Below are 10,249 nucleotides of genomic sequence, written 5' to 3'. Positions count from 1 at the left end.
CGAACCGGTGGCTGAGGTACGGGGGAAAATAAAAAGTACCAGAAGTGATACGGGCGGGCGGAGTGACTATCGCGGAGGTCTCAGAGCTGCGTTCTTGCTGACTGGTCCCTCCTGGTTTTTTTGTTCATCTTATAAGTCACATCGGTTCGCATTACCCCGCTGACAGGACCCCAAACAGGGGCTGAGGCGAGGGGACTCTGAGGCGCCCGGGTGGGTGCTGTGAGTGAGGAGGGGAAGGGGCTGCTCAAGGGGAGTTGGGAGGTTGGGAGGCCTCGCGGCGGGGAACGGCACCGGGACGGCGGGCCGGGAGTGCGGGCAGCTGCTGGCCGCGTTGCCGTGGTGACGGGGTGGCACAGCTGCGCATGCGCCGCCCGGGCCGCCATTTTGGTGGCTGTCAGGCAGTTCTGTCAGCGGTTCTCTCAGGGTGTCCGTCTGGCGCTGCCGCGTCCCGAAGCCCGCCGTTGTGGCGCCACTGGTGCTGCGGGCAGCGTCTGCGGCGGGCTGTGTGCCCGTCAGTACCGCCTCGAAGCGAAGGTTTGTTTCCCGCCGTTGCCTTCGTCTTCTTGGCTTCTCCTTCGTTGCCATCGCGCCCAGTGAGGCTCCCGAGATGGACGTGACAGGAAATGTCAGTTCTAGCGACGTGGAGCAGCTCAGGATTTCACGTCTCAATTGGCCCAAACTCTCCAGAAAACGCGTGTTGTGTTACAGCCGTCTAACAAGTCTGCACTGCATTTTAAACGTAGAATACTGCTTGCTCCCGGAGAAGATGCTGGATTAGATGACTGATAAGTCAGATCCAGTATAACATCCTTAACCTTGGGAGACTGACCTTCTCTCAAGTTGACAGAGGGAGCCACAGTAGGCACTTTGTTTTTATCCCCGTGGGACTCCTCTTGCCCTTAGGAACCTTTGCTTACTGTCAGAGAGTAGTGCTCCAGCCTTGGGGATTGCCCTCCTCTTTACCTAAATCAGATTCAGGGGTTTTCTCACATGAACAAAGCCGCCACTGTATGGATATGGCATATAAAGTGTGTTTAAAGGCGCTTTTCGAGTTGTAAGCTCCTAGGGCATAAGATGAGTTTCACTTTATGTTTAGAAGAATGTTGTTGGTCCATGCCGCTGCAAATAATAGTGATAGTGTAATCATATAAACAGTTAATTCAGTCCTGAACAACATACGGTCACAAACCTCTTAACTTTTCCTGCCAAACAGAAATTCTTTAGTCCCACATTTGATTCCCCAGGAAACTATGCAATTGTAGTGTCAAATTTAAAAAGCAAAAATTTTCCATGAGGATTCATTATCTAACTTGTTCATCCAGCAGTCCCAGCTGTTTTGTCTCTACTCCTCGTGCACATCAAGGAACACTACAGTTTATAAGAAAACTACTTTGAGAGGTCAAAATCCCAGAGTGTGCCTACTCTCAACTATTTTTATACAAATCCCGTGAAGAAAAAAAAAAATCTATCATTTGAGCAGTGAGGAGGGATAGGGAAGAGGAGTAAATCCCAGCTGAGAGCAGAGGTGTCAGCCTTGCCTTCGCTGAGTTTCTCCCCTCTCCCTGCAGGCAGTGTGGACATGCTTTTCTAAGAACACAGTTACAAGTTAGTCTGGCTCAGAATCCTGAAAAATACTTTATAAATGAGGGGCTAAACTGCCCATTGCATGGCCCCAATAATGGGTGGATATGGTGAGCAGGGCAGAAAGCTCTCAGCCCTCTAAACTCAGCTGGAAAGGAACGACTCCAAAAATGCAGATTTTATCGTTCACTGCTGAGAGTGAAAACCCAGGGAGTGCTGAGAATTATGCTGACCCTGAATGCGCATGCTTTGTTCCTGCTTTGTACTGATATCACCCCTTATGTTCTTTCGTGAGGTGTACTTAAGCTCATCTTTCATTTGATTGAAGGGAAGCTGTTCGAATGGCCTCAGAAGGGCAAAGTAAGGATCCAGAGCATCCATTTGAGCCTCCTGCAGCTGCTCTTTGGAGTAACAGAACATTTCAATGGGGAGCCATACTCGCTGCAGTGAAAGATCAGCTCCCATCTCTGGACTCTGACACCTCCACAGTAAGCACTGGAATGAGCCTTTCTTCCTCACTGTATTTTAGAAAAATCTCTCAACAGCAAGAGAAGGTCACCTTAGCCAGGCATTTCTGAGTAGCTAGTATGGTATCCTTGATGGGCTACCTGTTCTGACTGTTCTAACACTGTGCATTAATCCACAGCCTTCTGGATTGTCTCAAATTATTGAAATGTAATTGCCATCTCCTCTCACCGTATTCTTTGCAACTTGAAAATGGGACTGACTTCTCCAGACCATAAGTATTTATGGGTTTGGAAGAGGAGGGTAGTGGGCATCTTGCATAATGAGCCTGCATTTCCTCTTAGTTTGTTCACTCAAAAATACAGTACAAAAGTAGCATGCTGCTGATTTAAAATGAAATTGTAAGGTTTTATGCTTGAGAGTAGTATGCTATTCATTCCAATAATGTACTCACCAGACAGTAGGCCTGTTAGTATGTTTTTCTATGTACGAGGATCACAGGAAAGTGATATTCCTGAAGACTTTGTGGTCTGTTGAAAAAAGCATTTGGTAGATATTTCAGTCCTGGATTCTGCTCTTTTCCCTGCATGTAATTCCTCACAAGCTATGTTGAGTTTTTGTGCTTCAATTCTACCTGCAAAGAAGCATAATGCCAGTAGTCTTTTAATATAAAGCATAATATTGACACATATTGTGTAGTATTCTTCACCATTACAGGTTTTTTACTTGCTGGGTCTTAGTGTCTTGGGACAGGCTGCCTCTTGGCTGCTGAAGTTCTCTGTTCACAAGACAGCAACAATCTGGAGGAAATACTAAAAGTGTCATCTTCTCTAGTCCAAGATGCTAGCTCTGGCATTGACTTTTCCATGGTGATAATGTGTCTCAAGACTCGATTATTAGTGGCCTAATCAGAATATTTTGCTAATTTTCAAACATGCATGAACTTGAAAAAATATTTTTGAACACTTAAAGGATACATTTTATTCTTAGTGTGGCCCTTAATGATACAAAGGGAGTCTTGTGAGCAGTGAAGGAGCCAGAAATGCCTCCGTGGGGTATTTATTACTTATTGTTAATCAATCATCAGAAGCAGTGTGATCTAGTGGATAAAATGTTGGTACAGATTCCATTACTTGTTTTCTGCACCTGGCTCTACCACTAACATGTTGGACAAGTTATATTGCCTCACTGTTTCTTAATTTTCCCTCTACCTACATTCTGGTTTTGTTATTTAAAACAACCATTGCATTTTAATTTGTGTCTGTATAGTATAGATTAAGGCCCAACGCTCAGAAGTTATTTTTAGGCATTCTTGCTGTAGAAGCGTACAATCAGGTTAAGACAAGAGAGATAGCTTTGTACTTTGGTGCCAAATACCATTCTGTAACTCTAAATCATGTTGAACATTTTTTTACTTATAAACAACCTCCAAATTCTCTGTTTCTATTACATGTGGAAAAAATTTCCTGCTGAAGCAACTGAGGCAATCTATTTGGCACTTACATGCTACCCTTACTTTGCATCCAAAAGATCTGGTTGTATAATCCCTCTCCTGCTTAATGTGAAACAGTAGCCTGCTGAGCCTGCAGTTTCAGTGCTGCACCTTTGTCCGAGCAGTTTCAACTTGTGGGAAAATACATTTATGCATCTGAGATCCATAATGGGCTGCACTCTTGCATTCGAAAAAGGGCACTAACAAATGTGTTTTATGCCCTGAAGTACATTCATTACCCTGATATGCAATTTATTAAGAGGAGAGAAGTTCTGTTGCAGTTTGCTTCATGTTAAGATTAATTATACCAGACAGAGAGAATTCTCCTAAGTGTGAGTTACTGAAAATGCAAAACAAAGGGGCAAGCAGGAAATCTGCATCCTGATTGCTGAGGAGTTGCTTAATCTTACTTTGGTGTCTGTGCATAAGGATTCATCTCAAGTGCTTATCTTATGTTCAGAAAAGAGATTTTCAAAGCTATTTAAACTCTGTCCAACCAAATATAGATACTGCTTTGCATTCTGAATAGGGAACGTCAGGGTTCTGATTGTAGTAATAAGCCTTCATGGCCCTGACCAGCCTCACCTGGGGCTCCCACCCACATGCCCAGCAGCTCTATTTAAGCCCAGCTCTGGGCCTTCAGTCTTTGTCTGAGCTATGTTGGAGGAGTATTGATTTCTAGCTGTACTCCTGCTTGATCCAGACTTTTGCTTGTGAGTTGACTTTCAGGCTTGATCTTTGACCTGCCTCATCACCACGATATTGCCTTATGATCTGGATTCTTGACTCAACCTGGTCACTACTTCTAGTCTGTACTAGTTACTCCTCTTAGGTACTGTGAAACTAGTTTGCCTGGTGAGGCCCTTGCCTCTTCCCATTACTTGCTTCCCTGCCCAGCTTCCCTTTCCTTAGGGAGTAGCTATGTTCTTGCTGCTCTGTGATGGGGAATGAGGTAGTGCAAAGAATCACTTGGGAGTTAGAGAATTTGCTTGCTCTTGTCATTGATTTGCACAGAGGGATGTTCGTCATCAACCTCAATGGTAATTTAATGTTTTATGTGATTTTTTTTTTATGCAATTGTAGCTTGTTCAAATGTTAGGCCACTGTAAGATGGCCTAGGTTGCTGAGTGTTGGGCTATCAGATTTTCTAGTGAAGAAGCGACTACAGAGAAAATTCTTGTCTCTGAACTTCAGTCAAGTGGTGATAACATAGAAATTGTCACCACAAAATAGCTATTTAGGTGACTATTATGGTCTTTCATTTAATTTCTCTTTTTTTTGTTTGCAGTCTGATTGTGAGAGTGATGGGGAGCTTTTCATCTTCCAGCGGGAACAGCCAAACTTAATTCCTGACCTGTCAGAAGAACTGATGGAGTTTTCCCTGGAAGACTCAAACGTGCAGGTTGTTGACTGTTGTGTGCAGGCCATACTACTGTAACCCCACTCTTCTGGTTGTCTCCAGTGTGGGTAGCTGCTGTTATTTGACCTATTTGACTGAATTGTGTGATAGAAGAGCAGAGTCCCCAGTACTTTCTCCCACCAGAGACTAGATCTTTCTTTCTCTTTACACAATGACCCTTTTAAGCTTTCTCTGACTTTTTTTTTGGTCCTGTCTACTTGCAGTTTTTATTATTGTCCTTTTATAGTTTTTTTCTTCTGCACTAAAAGTAATACTGTGCAATGACTCCTAAATTTTTTCAGGGATTGAAATAATTTCAGCCACCATTTTATGTATTTAGAAAACATAGAGTTAGTTAGCACAGTGTAGTAAGGAGGACAAGTATGAAGTTTATCCCTTGTACAGCTTTTCTGAGATAAAATGATTATGTTGTGTCTGCAGTGATGAAGATTAGCCATCATAGAAAGCTGGCAGAGAAGCTAGATGACCCTATGATTTTCATCATGGGAAGACTAACTTACTGCACTTCTTTTCCATTTGTTTATCTCTGTGTAAGAAATGTCATATTATGAGCAGATGTAAGGCAAATTAATTTCAAGGATGTTTAATACTTCCTGAAGTTAGACTTTGAAAAGTGAACAGTCTTACTGTTTACCATGATGGATATGGCGTGTGCTGTTACCAGATGGTTTCTGAGTTGGAGCTGCTATCTGCCAATCACTTTGTTTTGGTCTACTGTCAGCTTCTAAAGCTTAGAGAGATGTGACTGTCTGCATGTGTGTATCTTCTCTACCTGTAGCAAACCCAAGAAACAGGAAGAGACCCATGGGAGACCTGGAATGAAGATCTGGAAACTTCTGGCATTCAGAAAAAAACAGATGAAGCTCAAGTCATTGCAAATGCACAAATGATTAAAGATGTGACTTCCAATCTTGCCAGCCATACTGAAGACATTCCAAGCCAAAAGGGAACTATTCTTGAAGAGTCTCTTGCAGATTCCACAGAAAACCTTGAAGAGAAGGAACTAGGTGGGAAGCAGGCTGGGGAAAGAGGTAACTCTTGGCTTAATACAGCATTGTCTGTGGAAGACCTGGGCAGTCAAAAGGAGAGAAGGAAGCTGATAGAGACGAAAATACTCTCCAAGATAATTCTGGAGCCATCACCAGGCCACCCAGAGCTAGATGTCAAGCCTTCCTCCCATGGCATTAGTGACAGTCTAGAAAGAATTGCTAAGGAAGAAGCCTCCCCAGATGATTGTCTTCAAGAACTAAACCATTTGTCGTTGCAGGTAAATGGCCCAAATAAATGGTTTTGGGGAGTGCTGCTTGTGTGGTAGAGGGCACAGTGCATTGCTTGCAGAATCCTACTAAAGAACCAAAATGCCAGACTTTGCATTAAAACAGTGAGCTTTCCAGCCTTCCAGCGTCTTGTGTGTTCTGTAGCACTAATGGTAATGCTGGAGGTGAGAAGATAAGGTGGTTAGGGTTGTTCCTGAAATCTTGAAACCCTTCCACCTAAGGCAGGTGCTTAGGTCTGTGGGATGACTGGCTCGTGTGTGCTTAGCTGGTATGGGGCCCCAGCATGCAGAGGTGGTTCACTTTGATACCGTAATTACAGAGCTCTACTTCCTGTATTGATTTTTAAGGTCATTAGGACTTAATTAGCAGAGAACATGAACATGATATTTTGTCCAAAGCCTTCTATAGAATCAGAGTACAGATGTTTCACTTCCCCTCTCGTCTATACTCACAAAACTAAACTTTTTGGTGTTAGAGTGGTTCTAGTGTAGGCAAAGAATGCAGGTGTTTTTTAAATTGTGCTGTGTCATTTAATCATGCCATTATTGGAGGGGATCTTTTTCAAGTAGTTCTAGGTTTAATTCCCATCTCACTTTGCATAAGTCAGTTGCTCTTAGTACAGGAGGCATGATTATCCTTTTAGAACCTGTTTGATGTCACTGACAAGTGATATCGTAGACAACTGAAGTCTGATGCTTTTGGGTGAGTACTGAGGCCAGGCTTAGTATATTCTCCCTTTCATAAAGAGAGGGGAAGGCTGTATCCTTTGTGTGCGTGGTGTATGTGTTTAGATTTGGGCTGATTGTTACTTCCCAGCTCAGTAAGGTACCTCTGTTTATGCCAAGTTGCTAAAACTGATATACAGATTCTTCTTGATTCTAAATCATATCAGTTCATTTGGAAATCACTTTTTCTTCAAGTATATTTAAGGCCCTTTCTGTGTTAGAAATGGAATTGTGCAAATCTTTGTTTCTTTTTCTTCTGGACCCTGTATAGTACCTTACAATAGTGCTGTTCCTGTTCAGGGTTAGGAGGAAAGAGCCTTAGTACAGCAGGTTATATGTAGTTTGGTCTTTTTATTATAATGGTTTGTATTTAAGTACTATTATTGAAAAAGAAGCTTAGTACTAACTGCATCATAATTAAAGCAAATGCATATGTTGTCTTTCCCTTCAGGTGGTTTGATAAAACAGTACCTGTACTCACCTGTGACATAGTTCTCACTGTAGTAAGCTCAGTTGTCAGTCGTTCTTCACTCTTCCAGACCAATACACCTCAATGACATTGTTGAACCAGTATTAGCTTTGTGTTGGTGTGAAACACTTCAGCTTGTGACTCTCATCAGGCTTTTACCTTTCATCAGCTGCAGCTTATAATATTGGAATAGATCTAATCATGGTTCAGGTATGTGTGAAGGTTTAATGCTCTGGGAAGAGTGAGAATCTTCTCTTAAATGGGAGGAACAGATGACAGGTTTTTACAAAGTTAAACTGTGTGTTTTGGAGGTTGCTTCTGCTTTTCTAAAGCTCTTGAGTGGTGATATGAAATGCATGTTAGCTGTAGTTGTGATATAATTAACAGTCACCTTCCTTTTAAAAAAAATCATGAGCACTTTTAAGTTCTGGTAATGATATTTCAGATGGATGTGGGTGTTTAATTAAAACTTTAATTTGAAATAATATTCAGAGGGGAAAGCAATCAGTGTTTTAAATGCATGTGAACTTTTGTCATCACAAACTGGTTCTCATACCTAAGTTAGCAATGTGGGCATCCCCTCAGCCACTGTACGTGTGATTCATAGCAACAAAATGATGATCCTATCTTCAGTGTGTGATAAGCGGCTGTGAGACAGCATCTGATGCTTACTGTACCTAGAGGAATAGGAATGTGCCCTGGTCAGAAGTTGAAGGGGGGAAAAAAAGGCTGTGGTCCTCACCTCAAAGAAGTGAAAAGCCAAAAGTCCTTCTCATGTTAGTGGCAGTAAGAAGTTCTCGGCATTATATGGGGTTGGAATATGTATGTTTGGTCTTGTATCAGGCCATCTTTTAATCTGTTTTACTATCTCAGTGGTTTTCTGTAGCCCGTATCAAAAGGGTTCATCATTATCAGACAAAAGCCTCAGCTCTTTGGATGAAGAAGCTGGATAGATGAGTAAACGCATTCCTTTCATTACAGCACTTCCTTGCAGAACTGCTTAAAACAAGCTGGCAGTATAGTTAGGGGCATCATCTTTTGGAGACAGTGAAAGGGTGAGGAAAGGTACTTGGAGGGACAGGCAGATGGAAATAAAATATGTGGGGATCTTGTACTGTTAGTGGGTTTGAGGGACGAAGGGGACTACTTCCTGTTGGAAGGATTCCACCATGTGGAGGACATAGTGAGTTAGGTCCCAGCTTATGGAGAGAAGGGTCAGGCGGATATTTAGGATGGGTTTATGTTTCTTCTTTAAGGAGCTGTCAGTTTAGTCCATTCTAGAAATATCTTCCAGACTTTCCTTTTTCAAGTGGGGAAGGAGAAGGTGCTCTATCTTTGTTATATTTCAATGAACATTGTTTAATCCTTCACTGGTTTCTCTTAATTATACTGCACTTGCCTATGCTAGATGTGCAGAGCCTTGGCAATGATGTGAGGCAGTGTTCAAACAGCAAATATCCTTTTGTTAGTTGTGCCAATTGTTGAGGCTCATGCTGAAGCAGCTGTGTCCAGAGTGACACACTGGTTCATCTACTGGCAGGTGATCGTGGCATAGTACTGGAGATAAGTAAGGTGAACTTCCATGCCATTTGTGTGTTTATATGTGCCAGAAGAATCCGATGGAGTTACTACAAAGAATGTGAGTCAAAGGGACTTTTATTTTGTGATGGAAAATTCACTCCCAAAAGACTGCTACATTTCAGGTGTCTTCTTTCAGAGCCTTGAGAAATGGGATCAACACAAGATTCTTGAGGAGCTGGAGCAGCAGAAAGATAATGCTCATGCAGAAGTTGCTTTCTTCTCAGCAGATCATGGTAACATTGCTAAATTAATACTAACTTTGCTGAAAGTGTATAAAAATAAATAAATCTCAGGTTCCTGTGTTTAAGTCCTTCCCTGCAGCATCATCTTGAATGTTGAAATTATAGTGGATTTTTTAATGCCTTTGTACAACAGATTTAATTAGCTTCCCTCAAGATTTCAGCTTGCTTTTGTAGCTTGAAACCAGTGCTTTGTGGCCTGTCATGGCCTAAGAGTGAATCAGAGAAGATGGATGGAGGTTTGAAGTGAGTTAGAGCCAGATAACAGGAGTATCTTTATCCCCCTTCCGACAGGCTGTAGAGAAAGGGACAATGTGAAAATGGGGAAAGGGTGTATCGGGTGATCCAATAGCAGAAGACCACAACTGGTGATTCTTTTTGTTGCTCTTCCATAGAGACCTTCAGGAGTAGGTCTGAAAATCAGCTCATGGAAAAGCTAGAAGAGCTGTGTGCCAGGCAGTCCAGGACAGTGTTTACACACTGCAGGTGGCCACCAGCCAAGCTCTCCTCCTCTCAACAACAGCAAGAGAATAAGTAGGTCCTTTTCTGTAATATACACTAGGTAATCTTGACTGCCAGTAGGGATATCTGGAAACTCATGGTGTTCTAGAGGTGCTTTTCTCTGTGGCCTCTGCAGAAGGCTGATACCATGGTTGGAATACACTACAGAGATGTTAAAGGGAAAAACTAAGACTCGGTCATTCATGTACATTTGATAAGCAGTCAGTATCCTGCCACCTTAGCATTCTCCATCAACCACCACCTTTGTCTAGACCTTACGAGACATTTGGACAAATGGGAAAGACAGGAAAACAAGGCTAAGGAAAATATCATGGCCGCATTTTTTGTCATCTAGCTTCTCTTACTGGTACCTTAATTTAGCTAAAGGATATAGGATGATTTTTATGTAGGTATCAGTGGAGATGTTGGTGCATCCTGGAGGGTTCTGTGTGAAGGAAGTGGATTTCCAGACTGTTTGGAGGGAACAACATCAATAGTG

The 10,249-nt window shown here is 42.4% G+C and overlaps 1 protein-coding gene across 1 annotated transcript in view; it reads left to right on the top strand.

Annotated features, from left to right (window-relative positions):
* Positions 1–419: 419 nt before the first annotated feature.
* The window catches only part of DNAAF8 (dynein axonemal assembly factor 8), a 101,779-nt gene continuing 91,949 nt past the window's right edge, over positions 420–10,249 (top strand). The window contains exons 1-6 of the mRNA XM_054843237.1: positions 420–534; positions 1,910–2,069; positions 4,827–4,940; positions 5,737–6,225; positions 9,147–9,243; positions 9,645–9,783. Coding sequence (XP_054699212.1) covers positions 1,923–2,069; positions 4,827–4,940; positions 5,737–6,225; positions 9,147–9,243; positions 9,645–9,783 — 986 coding nt within the window. The 5' untranslated portion in view covers positions 420–534; positions 1,910–1,922. The remainder of the gene's footprint in view (positions 535–1,909; positions 2,070–4,826; positions 4,941–5,736; positions 6,226–9,146; positions 9,244–9,644; positions 9,784–10,249) is intronic.

This window comes from Grus americana, chromosome 15 (genome assembly GCF_028858705.1).
Source record: "Grus americana isolate bGruAme1 chromosome 15, bGruAme1.mat, whole genome shotgun sequence".
NCBI classification, from domain to species: domain Eukaryota; kingdom Metazoa; phylum Chordata; class Aves; order Gruiformes; family Gruidae; genus Grus; species Grus americana.
Note: the sequence above shows the minus strand (reverse complement) of the source record. Positions and strands in the feature narration are given on the sequence as shown.